The sequence below is a fragment of the Pygocentrus nattereri genome, chromosome 10, assembly GCF_015220715.1.
Source record: "Pygocentrus nattereri isolate fPygNat1 chromosome 10, fPygNat1.pri, whole genome shotgun sequence".
In the NCBI taxonomy this organism is placed as follows: domain Eukaryota; kingdom Metazoa; phylum Chordata; class Actinopteri; order Characiformes; family Serrasalmidae; genus Pygocentrus; species Pygocentrus nattereri.
The window spans coordinates 5,467,443-5,482,737 of record NC_051220.1 but is presented as its reverse complement, the minus strand read 5'-3'; the positions used below and the strand labels follow the sequence as shown (position 1 = coordinate 5,482,737).

Sequence of the window (15,295 nt, the reverse complement as noted above, 5' to 3'; positions counted from 1 at the left end):
TGAAAGAAGTTAAGCAATTTTATAATTTTACAACAATCTTATAAGAAATATTAAAGATGTATTTCTGGTACTTTCACTTGCCAAGATATCATTTTCTTTGCAGTCTGTTACAGAATGGTTACTCTGTATCCTTCATGCTTTTATGATTGGAGGTTAGTCTGCGTGGAAGTAGGCGGTATTTCTGACTTTGGCCTAAATATAAGCAAAGCAGCATTTGAAAATATTATAAAGGAGTTGTATTGTTGTGACTTTAACACAGTGAATAATACTGAAATTTTCTTTGCAGATAACAACAGTAAGAGGCTTTCATAAACGCCCTGGAAAGGTATGTTTGGGTTTATATTGTCTTGAGGGGATATGCTACAATAACCAGACCATGTGTTAAATTACTCAAATGCTAACGTACAGTACTATAACCAAAGTGGGATGTTTGGTGCCTTTCCTTGCAGCTGGTCATCTTTCAGCAAGCCCAGTTTGTAGGAGAGGCCTATGAGGTGTTCAGGGATGTAGAGGACGCCACCTCATTACAGCTCTCCCCCATCATCTCTCTCAAGGTCGTCAGAGGATGGTGAGAGCTTGTTTTGTATCCAGAGCTCCTCCTGGCCTGGCAAGCAGTGACCTGAAGTAAAACCAATGAAAAATATCTGAAAGTGTCTTTCACTTTTTTGTCCTTGTTATATGTTAGAATAAAGTAATGAGAGCAACTTTGATATATTTTACAGTGTCACCTTTACACAGCTATGCTCATGCATAGTTCAGGCTTATGCCCAGAAAAGGCTTCATGCATAAGAATAAAAAACACACGCTTTCTTTTTATGCTTGGTATTTTTAAGGTAATATCTTAAATAAGGCTTTTAAGCCTTGTTGCCTGGAGGAAAAAAGCTTCAGTATTTTCCTACTTTGCTTAGCTTTTATAGTTTTAGCTTCTCTATACAACTGCATTTGATGTTCAGCAATATTTCTTTCTACTGGTTACAAAGGACCATAGATTCAGCTCAGGAAGTGCCTCAAAATTAGCGAAGAGTAAACTGGTCTATTCCGTATATGTGAATGTACATGTTATTTATGCTTCACTGGCTGCTCTGCAACTTCAGTGTCATTGTCTTCATAGTTCAATAATATACTGTACTTACATTGTACATTATAAGACAGTAAATCATGGCCACTGTCTTCTCTGTCTAGCTGGCTGCTTTATGAAAAGCCGGGATTCCAGGGACGAACCGTTGCCCTAGAAGAGGGGCCAACTGACGTGGTTAACGAGTGGGCGGAGATAGATCCTGGCCAGGAGGTTGGGCCAAACGGAATACCACTCCCAACCAAGCCCATGGTGATTGGTTCCATACGACTGGCTGTGAGGGTAAGAACGTCCACATCGTACTTAGTTTCGTCAGTGTTGATGGACAACAGTTAGTGTTATATACATTCACCGGCCACTTTATAAGGTACACCTGTTCAATTGCTTGTTAACACAAATAGCTAATCAGCCGATCACATGGCCGCAACTCAATGCATTTAGGCATGTAGAGGTGGTCAAGACAATTTGCTGAAGAGCAGACCGAGCATCAGAATGGGGACTTTGAACGTGGTGTGGTTGTTGGTGCCAGACGGGCTGGTCTGAGTATTTCAGAAACTGCTGATCTACTGGGATTTTCACACACAACCATCTCTAGGGTTTACAGAGAACGGTCCGAAAAAGAGGAAATATCCAGTGAGCGGTCAGTTGTGTGGACGAAAATGCCTTGTTGATGTGAGAGGTCAGAGGAGAATGGGCAGACTGGTTCCAGATGATAGAAAGGCGACAGTAACTCAAATAACCAGAATCTCTGAGGAACGTTTCCAACACCTTGTTGAAAGTGTGACACGAAGAATTAAGGCAGTTCTGAAGGCAAAAGGGGGTCCAACCTTTTACTAGCAAGGTGTACCTAATAAAGTGGCCAGTGAGTGTTATTTATATATAGGGATGCACCAGTATGGGAATTTTGGGCCAATGCTGATCCGATATTCTTTATGAACATACAGCCGTGTGCTACAGTTTGGGTGTCCCTGGTTAAATTATGTTTGTTGATTTTCTAAGTGAATATGGGTTTACACAGCTTCTGCAGAGAACACACTTCTGCACATTTTCATGCACTGTGTATTTGCTGAATTTAATGTAACATGGGCTGTGCAAAAGTTTTTTTTTTTTTGTTTTTTTTGTGCTTTCTTCGATTTATTAAACTCATCAAATTAATTTGAAGTTGTCCGCTGCAGTTTGCAGAAAAGTGCCATGTGTAGGTTTGTCCTGTAGAGGAAGTGTTAATATATTTCACCTAGAAAGTCAAAAAATGTGACCGGGGTGTGCAAATTCTGCATATCAGAATACTTTATTGATCTCAGAGGGAAATTGCAGTTATTACAGTTGCAACCATTTATGTAGAAGAATAAACACTATAATAATTTAAAACAAAAAGAGGAATTTGCAATATGTACACAAGATTTAAGTTCTTATGAATACAGTAAAGTGACATCTAGTATAAAGCAGTTCAAATTACTGCACCTCTGAGTTATTGCACACAATTATTATTATTATTATTATTACACATATGAACAGGACAGTTAGGAATTGAGTTTTGCTCAGATGATCCACACTTTGTGAGTCACACTGAGGCAGGAGTTATAGAGTTTGATGGCCACAGGTGCTCTGAAGTGATGTCCTGTGGTGCTCTGCTGTGCATTTTGGTAGAATTGCATCACATATGACTACAAAATGATAATACAAAATATTTTTTTTTCTAAAATGTGGGAATGGGAAAAATGTAACAGGTTTGCAAATGCTGGTTTAAAAATATTGGTTAAATCTAAACATCTGTCCCCAGCACTTATCTGCATGGGCTATGATTCTGATAGTATCATCCGTCCCTTGTTGAGGAGCGAGTATGTTAGAATGAAAGTGGGAAAGAAGCCCCACGTGAATAGAAAAGTCAATCGGCAATGTTGCTAAACGAATTTGAGATTGACTGACGTTTTTGTGGTTTGAGAGCTGCTGAAGTGAGACTGCTACCATTGCTAGCTTGCATGTTTATTCTTTGGGATAGACCTCAGGTTTTCACAAACCCTACTGAATTGGAGCTTTAAGAAGGAGGTGAGAGTTACATGCTTGTGTGAAAGCCAGTGTGCTGGCTAAAGAGGAGCAGTGCAAATGGGGAATTGGCTCTCAACACTATATGCGCTTGACCCAAGCTCTCCTACTGTGGCCAGATTTTTCTGACACCTCTGATATGTATGAAGAGCCTGCAGAGTGCTCAGTGGCCTGTAAAGGCTATTAATGTTGGATTGGATAATGGGTCACACAGGTTGTGGTTTGATGAATCGCTGTGATTTCATTAACTGTCCTCTGTTTTTAGCAACGGAGACGCTTCAGCATGAGCTGAAATTCAGCCTGAGTCTATACAGCTTAAGTGTGGCCCTGAAAAAGAAGCTTCAGTGCAGAATTATAACAACATAATTAAATCCAGGAAACCGTCCCTTGTGGCTGCAGTGTGTGCTGTTATGGGTAGAAGCTCTTCATGAGGGCGTCTCTGTAGAACATTTATGGTTTTAATATTGATGCTTACAATACTAATAAAAAATAATTAGGTTATTATATTTCTGTGTTTATCGGGTGTATATATAAATAACTATTATGTAAATAAAAATATCTAATAAAAGTAGTACTGTGCAAAAATTAGACACTACCCTTTCATTATTTTTTATTTTTTCCAGTCAAAACAACAATTAAGTAGATTCAGTCATTCATTTTTCAGCATTTAGAGGAGAAGCAAAAAATGTGTTTTAATAGAAAATTACACAGAAGCCTAGACATGAGGTCATGGTTTTAGCTACACCCATTGCTAACAGGCATATAAAAATTAAGCATTTGGTCTTGCAATATAGTGAGACAATACAAATAGTGTCAGTAGAACAGCTCACTGAATTTAAATGTGACACTGTCATAGGATGCCACCCCTGCAGTCATGTCAGTTCATGAAATTTCAGCCATGCTAGATCTGCCCCAGCCAACTGTAAGGGGCTGTATCAGTGAAATGAAAGCCTTTAGAAGAGACTACAGCTCAGCTGCAAAGCGGTAGACTACACAGGCTCATAGAGTGGATCTGCCAAGTGCTGAAGCGCACAGCATTCACTTGGCTTTGTAAGCGTGTTTTCTTGAGTGATGAGTCATGCTTCACAGTCTTGGCAGTCTGATTGACATGTCTTGGTTGGGCAGATGCCAGAATAATGCTACTTACCGGAACACACAGTAGATTTAACGTTTGGTGGAGAAGGGATAATGATCTGGGGCTGTTTTTCAGGGTTTGGGCTCCTTAGTTCCAGTGAAAGGTAATGTCAGTAATGCTGAAGCGAGCGCAGAAGGACATTGTAAACACTTATACACATCCAGCTCTGTGGCTGCTGTTTTGTGAAGGCCATGCACAAAATGGCATGTAAAAAGACATGGTTTGACCGGTTTGGTGAGGAGGAACTCCAGTGGCCTGTACCTGAACACCATTGAGTGCACTGAAGCTCATAGAAGTGTGATGGTCAGCTTTCCACATACTTTTAGTCATACAGAGTCATATTGCGTGTTCAGCATTATGAACGTGTGCGTGTGTGTGTGTGTGTGTGTGTGTGTGTGTGTGTGTGCGCACTCACTAGTGTGTATTTGGTGTTTCACTGCATGGATGGGTTAAATGCAGAGGTGCCATTTCCCTATCATGGGACTAATAAGGGTTGCTTAACTATTTGAACTCATGCTTAGTGTTGCAGGCTTCTGTGTAAATTTTGATTAAAGGTGTATTTGCTGCTCTTTTTTTCCACTTAAACTGAAAAATTTGTAAGATGTCTTTAATGGCCGTTTTCACTGGGAACTACAGAAATGAAAAGTTGGTCATTTCTACATGTATTTTCTTCCCCCTCTGCTTGTGCTCCCAGGACTACAGTCTGCCTAAGATAGAGCTGTTTGCAGAGCCGAATGGATTGGGGCGAGTGTCTTCGTTCTGTGACGACGCCGTCGAGGTCTGTTCGTACGGACTTCCACAGAGCACCGGGTCCATCAAGGTCCACTCCGGAGTGTGAGTCATCCTCAGTCCTTTCAGTCAGGCCTTTTCCCAAAGCACATCATCAGAGTTTATTCAGCGCTCAGTGTGCATGAGTGGGAGTTTGTTTGTCGCTGAGGGAGAACACACAGAGCGCGTTGTTTTGGGTGGAGTCGGCTGTGCCAGTTCTGTAACGGAATAATTCATGTGACTGTTGTTCATGTTGTAGAAGTATTAAGGTTCACATTTTTAACCTTTTGGAACTTGTACTTGTTGGCTTTAACACATGCCCGTTGTAATTTTATATGAATTATTCCTCACTGCTCGGTCATTGAAACAAGTTATATTCTGTTGAAAGGGTATAACAGATGAGTAGCAAAACAATAATGAGTATTTACTTCTGAAGATGAAATGTACATGAGTTTCAGTCGCTGGCTGTACCTCACACAACAGAGAGGCAGCAGAGAGAGAACGAAGGTTGCAGGCCTGCTAGTGCGTGTCTGAAGCAAAGAGCTTGCTGTCTGGGGACGTTATTCTGCAGTGCCAAAGTGTTTCAGGAGCCCTGCAGTTTAACTGCTGTTATTTATTTATTTATTTAAATGGAATGCAAAACCCATCACGCTTTAGTCCGCACAGCTATAAACTTTTATTTTCGAGGATTGCGAACTGCAGTCTCCCGCTAAACACAGAAGGCTTCTTTGTGCTTATTCCTAGTTCGACTTTGTCAGTGCTATTCTTTAGGTAAATACTGGGACCCAATTGATGAGAGAGTTTTATTGCTGATATTGGGAAATTCCACCAGTTTTGCGAAATTTCTGCTTCGTTCAATCACTGAGCTGAAAGCGAAGTAATTCGGAGTGTTTTGATGTGAAATGGTTCATTATAGAGAAACTTACCAGTTCCGATTTCTTTATAGTGGTGGTGATGCTTTATAATAGTGGTCACCATGACTACAACACAAATATAGCCCTTTTATTCACTGTCCAAAACCACATGTGAACCTACACGTCTTCTTTTTATACAGATTTTATATGTAATGCTGATGTGTTTTCTTTTAGCACTATTGAGCTTTAAAACCTCTTTGCCAACTATATATATATATATATATATATATATATATATATATATATTGTTGGGGGGGGGGGGTCTGTGTAAAAGTTATGACATATTTTGTATAATTTATTATTTATAATTTGTTAAACTCAGCAAATAAATAGACATTGTCAACTATTCTGCATGAGATGTTTCCCACGTATCTTCTTGTGGGTTTTTTCCAGAATGGGTGGTATTCGCTTAGGAATTGATTCCAAGCCCCTTTTTTTTCCCCCACAGTTAAAACCACAGTAGGGGATTTCAGCACAACAGTGTAGAGACACAACCATTGACATTCAGAAGTGTTGACAACATAGAATATAATGTACTATTAGTCCCTTTTTTGCTCATGCATAAAAAAAATGTTTCAGTGAAGTGAATGCATACATAAGTGAACAGTACAGAGAATGAATAGTAAAAAATACATATAACTACAAAAGAGAGCCACTAAACTAAATGTGCAGAGTGTTTACAAAAATATAGATCAAGCTCAGTATATGCCTGTCTGTGTGAGCAGTTGGATGGTCTTCAGTGATCCAGGCTTCCAGGGCTTGCTGTCTGTGTTGGAGATGGGGGAGTATCCCTGTCCTGAGTCTTGGGGGTTCCCTGCTCCCTTCGTCGGATCATTGCGGCCACTTAAAATGGTAACTATGTTCAGGATTTGCAGAAATTACTTTCTTGTTTTATGTTTTTTGCCACTTGCTAACACTGATATGCTCATGTTTCAGTAATGCACATCATGTTTTAGAACATGCAAATCAAAAGTCTATTTTACAGTTTTTCCACTTACCACAAATGTAGTCAAGACTGGACAAGATGGACACCGGTCATAATTATTAAGTTCAAGTGTTTGTCAAACCCTTTGCTAACAGGGCTGTAAAATCAAGCACATAGTCATGCAGTCTCCATAGACAAACACTGGCAGTAGAATGGTTTGTTACTGAGGAGCTGAGTGACTTTAAACATGGCACTGTCATAGCATGCCACATTTTCCACAAATCAAATCAGGGAAATTATGCTTTGCTAGATCTACCCCAGTCAACTGTAAGTCCTATAACTGTGAAATGGAAGCATCTAGGAGCAACGACACCTCAGCCACAAAGCGGTAGACCATGTAAACTCACAAAGTGGGGCCACGGAGTGCTGCAGCTTATAGCATGAAAAATCATCTACCCTCTGATGCATCACTTACTCCAGAGTTCCAGCATTAGCACAACCACTCCATATTAATGCCCACGGCTTTGAAAAGGGATGTCCAACAAGCGCACAAAGGTAGAGTCCTGGTCCAGTGTAGACATAGTTTTGGCCATATAGTGTTTTAGTAAGGCCGTTGTAGCAAATAAGCATTGGAATCAAACTTCAGACACCAAACACATCCTGACTGAGGGTCTACATTTAGGGTACTGGGAGAAAAGTGTGTAAATTTGACATTTTGCCAAACTACTACTTTAATTACTACGTCATCTCACAGTAAATTGAATTGAATTCTTTCACATCATTAAGCACAATTTTATTTTCTTTATTTCAGGGTGGTATAAAAGTGGAGAATCCCAATGAAGTCAAGGTAATTTCATTATTCTCTTCAATTCTCTGAGTTTAACATGTCAGAAACTGCCTTCATTTTGCATCCGTTTTACCTCATTCCTGACGAGAGTTGCACAATAGTGAATGTCAGTCCACTGGCTCTTATTCCTCATCATCAGATTGCGGTTTTATTCACGTGTTTTCAAAAGCATTCGCCTTGAATTAAGGTGGATAGGTACCTGTTCTTACAGGTGCCGTAGCACATCTGAACTGGGCATGCCCAGACAGCCTTTTTAACTGTTTAACTGGCACATTTGGCTTGTGTCAGCAGTCTCTTTGTTCAGACTCCAGAACGTCACACACTTGCACCCTTAGGACGTCGACTAAAAGCTGAGAGAATTTTTTTTTTTATTTGTGAAAACGAACGGAAGCTTAGTTTAAACAAGTGCATGTTCAGAGGATTTTAATCACAAGGTTTTATTTACGGAGAAGCACAACTAAAGATAATTGATAGAATACAAAATTAACTATAAATAACAACCAGTGTACACTGCATATCAGAAGTTTGGGGACACCTTGTCTTCTTTTGAAAAGGTGGTTTTTATGACTTAAAATGGCTGTTTACTCAATAGTCACGTTTACATGGACCTTAATAATCCGACTAATAGCTCAATTGGAATAGAATACATCCATGTATACACTTGAATCAGAATAGACTAGTCCAGTTGAGGCCATTCGGAATACAGTTTTTATCAGATTGAGTGAGGTGGGTAAACCTGCAAATAATCTGTTAAATAGAAGAATACTATCCGTGTAAACGCCTGTATCCGATTACATTCCCTATCGGAGAGTTTAAGTCTGTTCTGCCCATGTGCGTCGCATCATAGTGAAAGTTTATACGGTTCAACATGGTGGAGCAGAAACTGGTCTGCAGAGGAGACGAAGTTTATGCTCTGATCTTTAAAAGACGGCGGTGGGACGGACGTCCAGCTTATGTGTCTCAGAACACGACGTCTTCCTCTTGTCCTTCTTTAATAAGGACATGTGAAGGACGTTTTCCTGAGTCTGACGTCATTTTAAAGCAGTTAAAAACACAAGCACTGCTCACTGCTGCTCATCTCACTCTGACTGGACTTCATGTGATGTTTGCTGTCATTGGTAACGTCTACAATAAGTGGTTCTCCACGCATGCACGTCACTTTGGATTGGATTACTTGTAGTGAGCATGATTGTTGAGTATATGGAGAATAAACACCTCAGTCTTAATCTGTAATTGGAATGTGTTCAATCAGATTGGCTGTGTTTACATGCAAAGATTTTTGCCAGTGTTTCAGCTTCAGCTGTCAGGGTCTTGTTCATCATACTGTCCTCCTTGGTATGCAAGCAGTTTTCGCCTAAATACTTTGATGGTTTTCTTTAGCAAACTATTGTTAAAAGCACGTATTGAAACTCTTTTGGTTCAAAGATGGTCTAAACACCTGAGAGGTTTGAGTGCTGCTGAGTGCTGATGTTCCAATAGGGGGATACACTTGGTGTGGTTTGATATCAGATAAACGGCACTTAAATCCTTCATCTTTGAGAGAGAGGAGAACATCAAGCTGCCTCAGATCTGAAAAGACCCACAGGTGTTTCTGTCCATCCTTGCAGTGTGAGAAGACAGCTTCACACTCTGGGTCAGAAAGGATGTGTAGCTATCAATAATAAACAGACAAAAAAAGGACTGACCACTCCAGAGGTGAGAAATAGAAGGAGAAAGACTGAAGGCTGAAAATATCCCAGCAGATTTCTTTAAGAAGCTGAACGTGAGTCTCCTGGAAAGAATGAAAGTCGTAATGAAGAACACTCGTAATAATGAACGCTCTCTTCTTTATTTCTGGATGCTGAAAAATTGTAGTTAATAGCTGTTTTGACATTAAGTTAAATTAGCGTATGGTTGTCTGTTATTTCTGCACAGTGATGTCCGCTTTTTGACTACATTTTGACTGCTGGAGTCGTTTTGTGAGCTGAAATGCATCCAAAATAGCTTCTAATAGCCTGAGATGGTGGCCGCAAGGGCTAGAATTACCGGTGCTTGACAAAGGAGCCATGACTTCTAAGCTCCTATTCAAACTCCTGCTCTGTTGCAGTGCCTCAGGGAGCAGCCATGGGCGAGGAATTCCCAGCATGTAGAGTATTTTGGACAAGCACAGACTAGACTGAACTAGTGTCCATTATAAACATTGTCAGGGAGAATTTTCAGCTACAGTTATAGTTTGTGTATTTCACCAGATGCTTGTTTATTTTGAGTATTTTTGTGTGTTTTGGTGTGTAAATCTCTTACCTGACTATTATTCTCTAGAAAATGTAGTGAAACAGACAGTGAATGCAGTATAGCAACAAAACCTTTTTTCATTTAGATTATTATATATTATTAGATTTTTTTTTTTGGCTAAACAATGAGACCTTACTTAATGAATAATTAAATATTAATCTAATAATATTACATATGCTCTAAGTGCCACACCAATGCGGTTGAATTGGGTTTTTATATTTTTGAATGGTGTTTTTATCAGTTGGGCTTGGGCAAAAACAACCTTGTTTCCTACAAACAATGCATGTAAATAAAGAAGAGTAGACAACAGTTATGGAGATGCATCTTATGTCTTCAGCTTGTGGACAAAAAAGTTCTAACTTCTGACTGTTGCTCAAGTGCCCTTATTACCTTTAGTGTGATGAGTCGTTTTTGTTTATTTGGTATTTGTTAATTACACTTTTAGAGGGCAGCATCGAGTAACGTTTGTTTATTTGAGCTGGAGCTGTTTCTGCGATCAGTCAGGAGACATTAGGGATCAACAGCTAGAAAACCAGCCAATTTGGCCACTTGTACTTTAATGGCTGTATATAATAAACAACAAAAGACAATGAAATCACAGCTATTTATATTGCAATTGATTGACTGATTAAAATTTCAGAATTATGACTGACTTACTTGATTTGCCCTGATGTTTATAGCTTTCAGGGTTTGCAGTTGAACTAACTTACTTTCCATCTCTTCTATAGGCCGTGTTGTATGAGGAGCCTCTGTTTGGAGGCGCTAGCATGGAGATCGATGGAGACATCTTTGAGATTGGAGATGGAGAGGAAGAGGAGAAACAGACAGAGAAAGATGCTGAGGAAGACGGCGAGAGTGCAGACCTCTCCTCAGCCACCCAGACGAAGAAGCTGACGTCCATTGGCTCTATGAAAATAGTCAGCGGCCTGTGAGTAAATCTTACCACTGCGAGGCATTATGGGATTTACCCTAATGATACCCTTACCTGAGCATGTGCTGGATGCAAAACATTCTCAGACCTGCTGTTGAACTCTGTAATTTGTGCTTGTAGTAGACTTTCCTTGGTGCACATGTCTCAGTGCTGTAAAGCAGGGTTTCTCAACTCTAGTCCTGGGGGCCCTTCTTTAGTGTTTTCCTTTCTCCAGCACCCCTTCTTCAGTTTATAAAGGACTTGGGAAATAACTGAAGGCTTAAATCAGTAGGGATTGACCTGGTTTTTCGAATACACAGATATCCAAACTCTGTGTCTGTTTACTTAACCTGATATTGGAACGAGGCGTATGCATATACGTCAAAAGGTTTTTAGACACCCCTTCTGTTTTCTGAATTTAGCTACTTTAACTTGGACCCATTGCTCATACAGGCCTTTACAGCTTGTATAATCTCTATAAAAGCATTGCTGATCTGAACTGGATGTTGTGGAGCAGCCCCTCTTGATCCTAAGGTCACCATTTTCAGTGGCAAGCCTTCAAGCTTTGGGCTATGAAGCATTGGAACTGTGTTCTCTGTGGGGATGGAGCTCAATAAATGTGATAAATGTTTTTTGCCAACTGTAATATTCATAATTTAAGAAAGAAAACAAGTGCTAAACTGTTTTGTTTCTCAACATTGTCAGCTTATTGCGAACAGCAGACATTAGCTGGCTCGGTAGGTCAGTGATGGATCACACCGCCTTACTGCCACCACTCCTCCCACATCCAAGTCCGAGCATATCACAGTATTCAAACACCAGCTAGCAGACGACAGAGTTTGAAGGTTGAACCGCGATATTTCTGATGCTCGCTTTGTAAAAGCATTAACTATTCTCTCAGACCAGATGGAGTCCTCAGCGCTGCAGTATCATCAATTCGCTGTGCTGCGTGAGTGGCGGAGCGCTGCTTCAAGTTGGCCAGCTGTTAAAAACAGCCTGTGAAGATGGCGTTCTCACACTGTCCAATGCAGCACATACAGGATCTTCAGTTTACCTTAATGTAAATCAGGGCTGCAACTTGCATGAACCTACTCTTTCGGTTTTGTTGCTTGGGAAGGCACTAATACTAAAATATGACCGAGCGCTGTCACAGTTCTGTAGTTGTGCGGAGCAGACGTGATTTAACACTGTTGAAGCTGGTTAGGATATTAGGAATGAGGCGAGTTTGCTGTAGGACAGTTAAGCCACTTATCTAATCATTCAAACTTGGTCACAGGAGAACAGATCACCGATTGCTCCACTCAAAAAGGGAATATGTAACTCCACGTTTCAGATGTTGCTAAAGTATGTTTGGCGACTCATTTTACTCGTCGCCCCTTCCCTCTCTAATCATGTCGAAAAAACTCAGAAGTGCTCACTCTTGTGGCGACGGCGGAGTAGTGTCGCTTTCTTTGCAGTAGAAAACACCACCAGGGCTGAAGCTAGAACGCAGAAAGTGGGAGAATGTTTGATGAAATGTTCATATTATAAACCATTTCTTATACTTCTATCGAGGAAAGTTGTATCGTGATGATTATCGTTATCGTTTTATTGCCCAGCCCTAGTCTGGACAGAAAAAACATTAAAGCACTGCAATGTAGTGGTCATGATGCATTTTGTCATAAGACCTTCTCAAGTTCTTTGTTGTTGACCTCACTTCTCTACATGTGTGTTTTAACACAGATGGGTGGGCTATACAGAGCCGGGCTTCGAGGGCCGGCAGTATGTGTTGGAGGAGGGTGAATATGTCGACTGCTCTGATTGGGCAGGAGAGGGCGAGATGTTGCGCTCCGTCAGACCTGTACATGCTGTAAGTACTGCAGAATCAGCACCATCAGCTCTGACCACACCGCTCTTAAACAGTGGCTGGACATCTTAAACCAAATTCATGCTCATCCAACAAGACAGTTTTATCAGTATGAACTCTGTAGTGCTGGGTGTTGGCGGTTGGAGTGCAAAGAAGTTGAAGTTTGTTTTATAATGCTGTTTTATTGTTTTACATTTCTCAACAGATAAACACTCGAGTCTTTGACAGGTTCAGAGAACATCTAGTTTAATTTTAACGCAAAACAGTGAGTGTAGAAGCACAGAGAGCAGGGAAAATAATTATAGTCAGCAGTGAATAGTGAATAGAGATGGTTAACATATCACAATCAAACAAAATCAGAATGAGGCCCAGACGTTTTACCTGTTTGTGCTTCACTTTGCACCCTGGACTTGCAGGAGTTTGTGTCTCCTCACCTGAAGCTGTTCAGTGAGAGGGACTTTTCGGATAGGAGCCTGAATGTGGACCTTCTGGGACCCGTCATGGCCATGGAGGAAACCAGCTATGGCATCAAGTGCCAATCAGCAGATGTCCTGTCTGGAGTGTGAGTATCCATCCAACTACTGTCCTCACGAAAGCCCTCTTTATATGACGGTCACATACCAACATTTGGACACACCATATTGAATGTACAATATATATCGAAAAATATTCAGACACCTCTTCTAATTAGTGAATTTAGCTACTTCAGTGGGCGCCTGTTGCTGACACAGCTGTGCACACATTGAAAAAGCATTGCTAATAGAATGAGACGCTCTGGAGCAGCTGCACAGGTCACCATACTTAGTACCAAGCGTCACCTAGAGGGTTATAAAGCCCCCCAGGACGGGGCTGTGGAGCAGTGAAACTGTGTTCTCTAGAGAGATTGAGCTCCGTCCAATACTTCTGGCATGAGTTGGAGTGCTGTTTGATCCAGAGCTAATCACCCCACATCAGACCTGACCTCCCTAACAATCTTGTGTCTGAATGCAATCAAACTCACAGCAATGTTCCAGCATCTAATGGGCCTTCCTAGAAGAGTCAGAACAAACTCTGTATTAACACCTTTGATTTCAGAAGAAACACTGCATGAGCAGGTGTCTACAAACTTTTGGGCATTTAGTGTTTCATTGTGTTTAAGACACTTTGATCTAAAATTCTTTTAATGCCTCTTCGCTTTATTTCCAAAGCAAAGTAAAAACACTTCATTAGTTTTCATATTTCAATATTTAAAATTGAACAACCTCAAAAAAAAAGCAATTGGAACTAATTAGGTCTCATGATGCGGTGGCTGAGAATCATAGGACCCCTCTCCTGGATCACTGTGGCTCATTCCAGCATTCCGCCTCGTAATCCCTAACACCTGTTGCTTGTTTTGCGAGTTTGTCTCTGGTTTTGTTTTTGGCCGGATTTCACACAATTTTAGAGCCGTGTTTCCAGGTGTGCGTCGTTAGTGCTTGTCCTGCTTTTTTACTTTTACCTGTCTTTTACTTTTACCAGTCGATGACTGGTTGATGGAGTCTGCAGTTTGCTAATTGTCCTGTCTTATGATCTCTGCCTCTCTTAAATTCATCCAGGGAAACTACTAATCTAACTTCATTTATTAAATAACAAGCATAATGCCTTTTTGGTTGATTTAATATAAGGTCTAACATTTTACTGAATTTAAGGATGAGACAATATCGCTGCATTTGTTAACTTGTTAAAAATTTGTTTAAAAAACCTGAAATAGCAAAAACAGCCAGCTCTTATTTGGGAACCTTGTGTCAGTGAATGTCTGTCACTAGTGGAGAACTGCATTATGGCAAGGGGGTCACTGAAGAATCTAAAATAGAAGATTTGACTTGGTTTTGATGTTTTTATTACTTTAAAATGTGGAAAAATAAGCAAAATCCTCTATGAGCTTGTCCATACTTTTGGCTGGTACTGTATCTGTCTGTCTCCATCCGTCTCCATCTATTTGTTTATTTATCTACCAGTCCCTCCATTCACTCCTCTCTTTTCAGTCTTCTTCTTTCATCCAGTCCTGCCATGAACAGACTGGGAGATTTCAAAAGGCCGAACTGTTTCTGCGTCGCTGGCAAGATGTTTTCCATCGTTGTCTTTGTCTCTTGTGCCTTTGGGCTTTTTCTGGCTCTTTGTGTTTCCAGCTGTTTGTAGTTTTTGGTGTGCGCTGTCTGACGCAGCCGTGCCGAGCCAGCTCAGAGAGGCATGCGTGCCAGCAGGCTGACTGTCTGCTGAAGAATTTCTGCGCTTTGAAAACATGTTGCCATGGTTACGGGTAACACCACACTTTCTGTGACTTTTTAAAGTGCTGTCTCGATAATAAGACAAACATCCATGTTACGAATTTTGTATATTAGCAGTAGTACTGTATATAAAATAAAGCACAAGTACGTAAAACAAACAACTGTTCATTTTTAGGATTGAGGGACTAAGTGTACTTAGTAGCTTAGTAAATAGTGGATCTAATATCATTCTCAAAAATGAACACTGTGCCTCTAAAAATGTGCCACTATTTTATTTGTTTCTCTCCTTATACCTCAGCTTCTGTATCAGGAAAG

General features: G+C 40.5%; 1 protein-coding gene across 4 annotated transcripts in view; it reads left to right on the top strand.

Moving 5' to 3' along the window:
* The window catches only part of crybg1a (crystallin beta-gamma domain containing 1a), a 107,150-nt gene that overhangs the window by 77,822 nt on the left and 14,033 nt on the right, over nucleotides 1-15,295 (top strand). For all 4 annotated transcript variants that reach the window (XM_037542098.1, XM_037542099.1, XM_037542100.1 and 1 more), the window contains 9 exons: nucleotides 287-325; nucleotides 450-568; nucleotides 1,183-1,357; nucleotides 4,948-5,087; nucleotides 6,661-6,787; nucleotides 7,672-7,707; nucleotides 10,707-10,906; nucleotides 12,611-12,737; nucleotides 13,151-13,296. In XM_037542098.1, coding sequence (XP_037397995.1) covers nucleotides 287-325; nucleotides 450-568; nucleotides 1,183-1,357; nucleotides 4,948-5,087; nucleotides 6,661-6,787; nucleotides 7,672-7,707; nucleotides 10,707-10,906; nucleotides 12,611-12,737; nucleotides 13,151-13,296 — 1,109 coding nt within the window. The remainder of the gene's footprint in view (nucleotides 1-286; nucleotides 326-449; nucleotides 569-1,182; nucleotides 1,358-4,947; nucleotides 5,088-6,660; nucleotides 6,788-7,671; nucleotides 7,708-10,706; nucleotides 10,907-12,610; nucleotides 12,738-13,150; nucleotides 13,297-15,295) is intronic.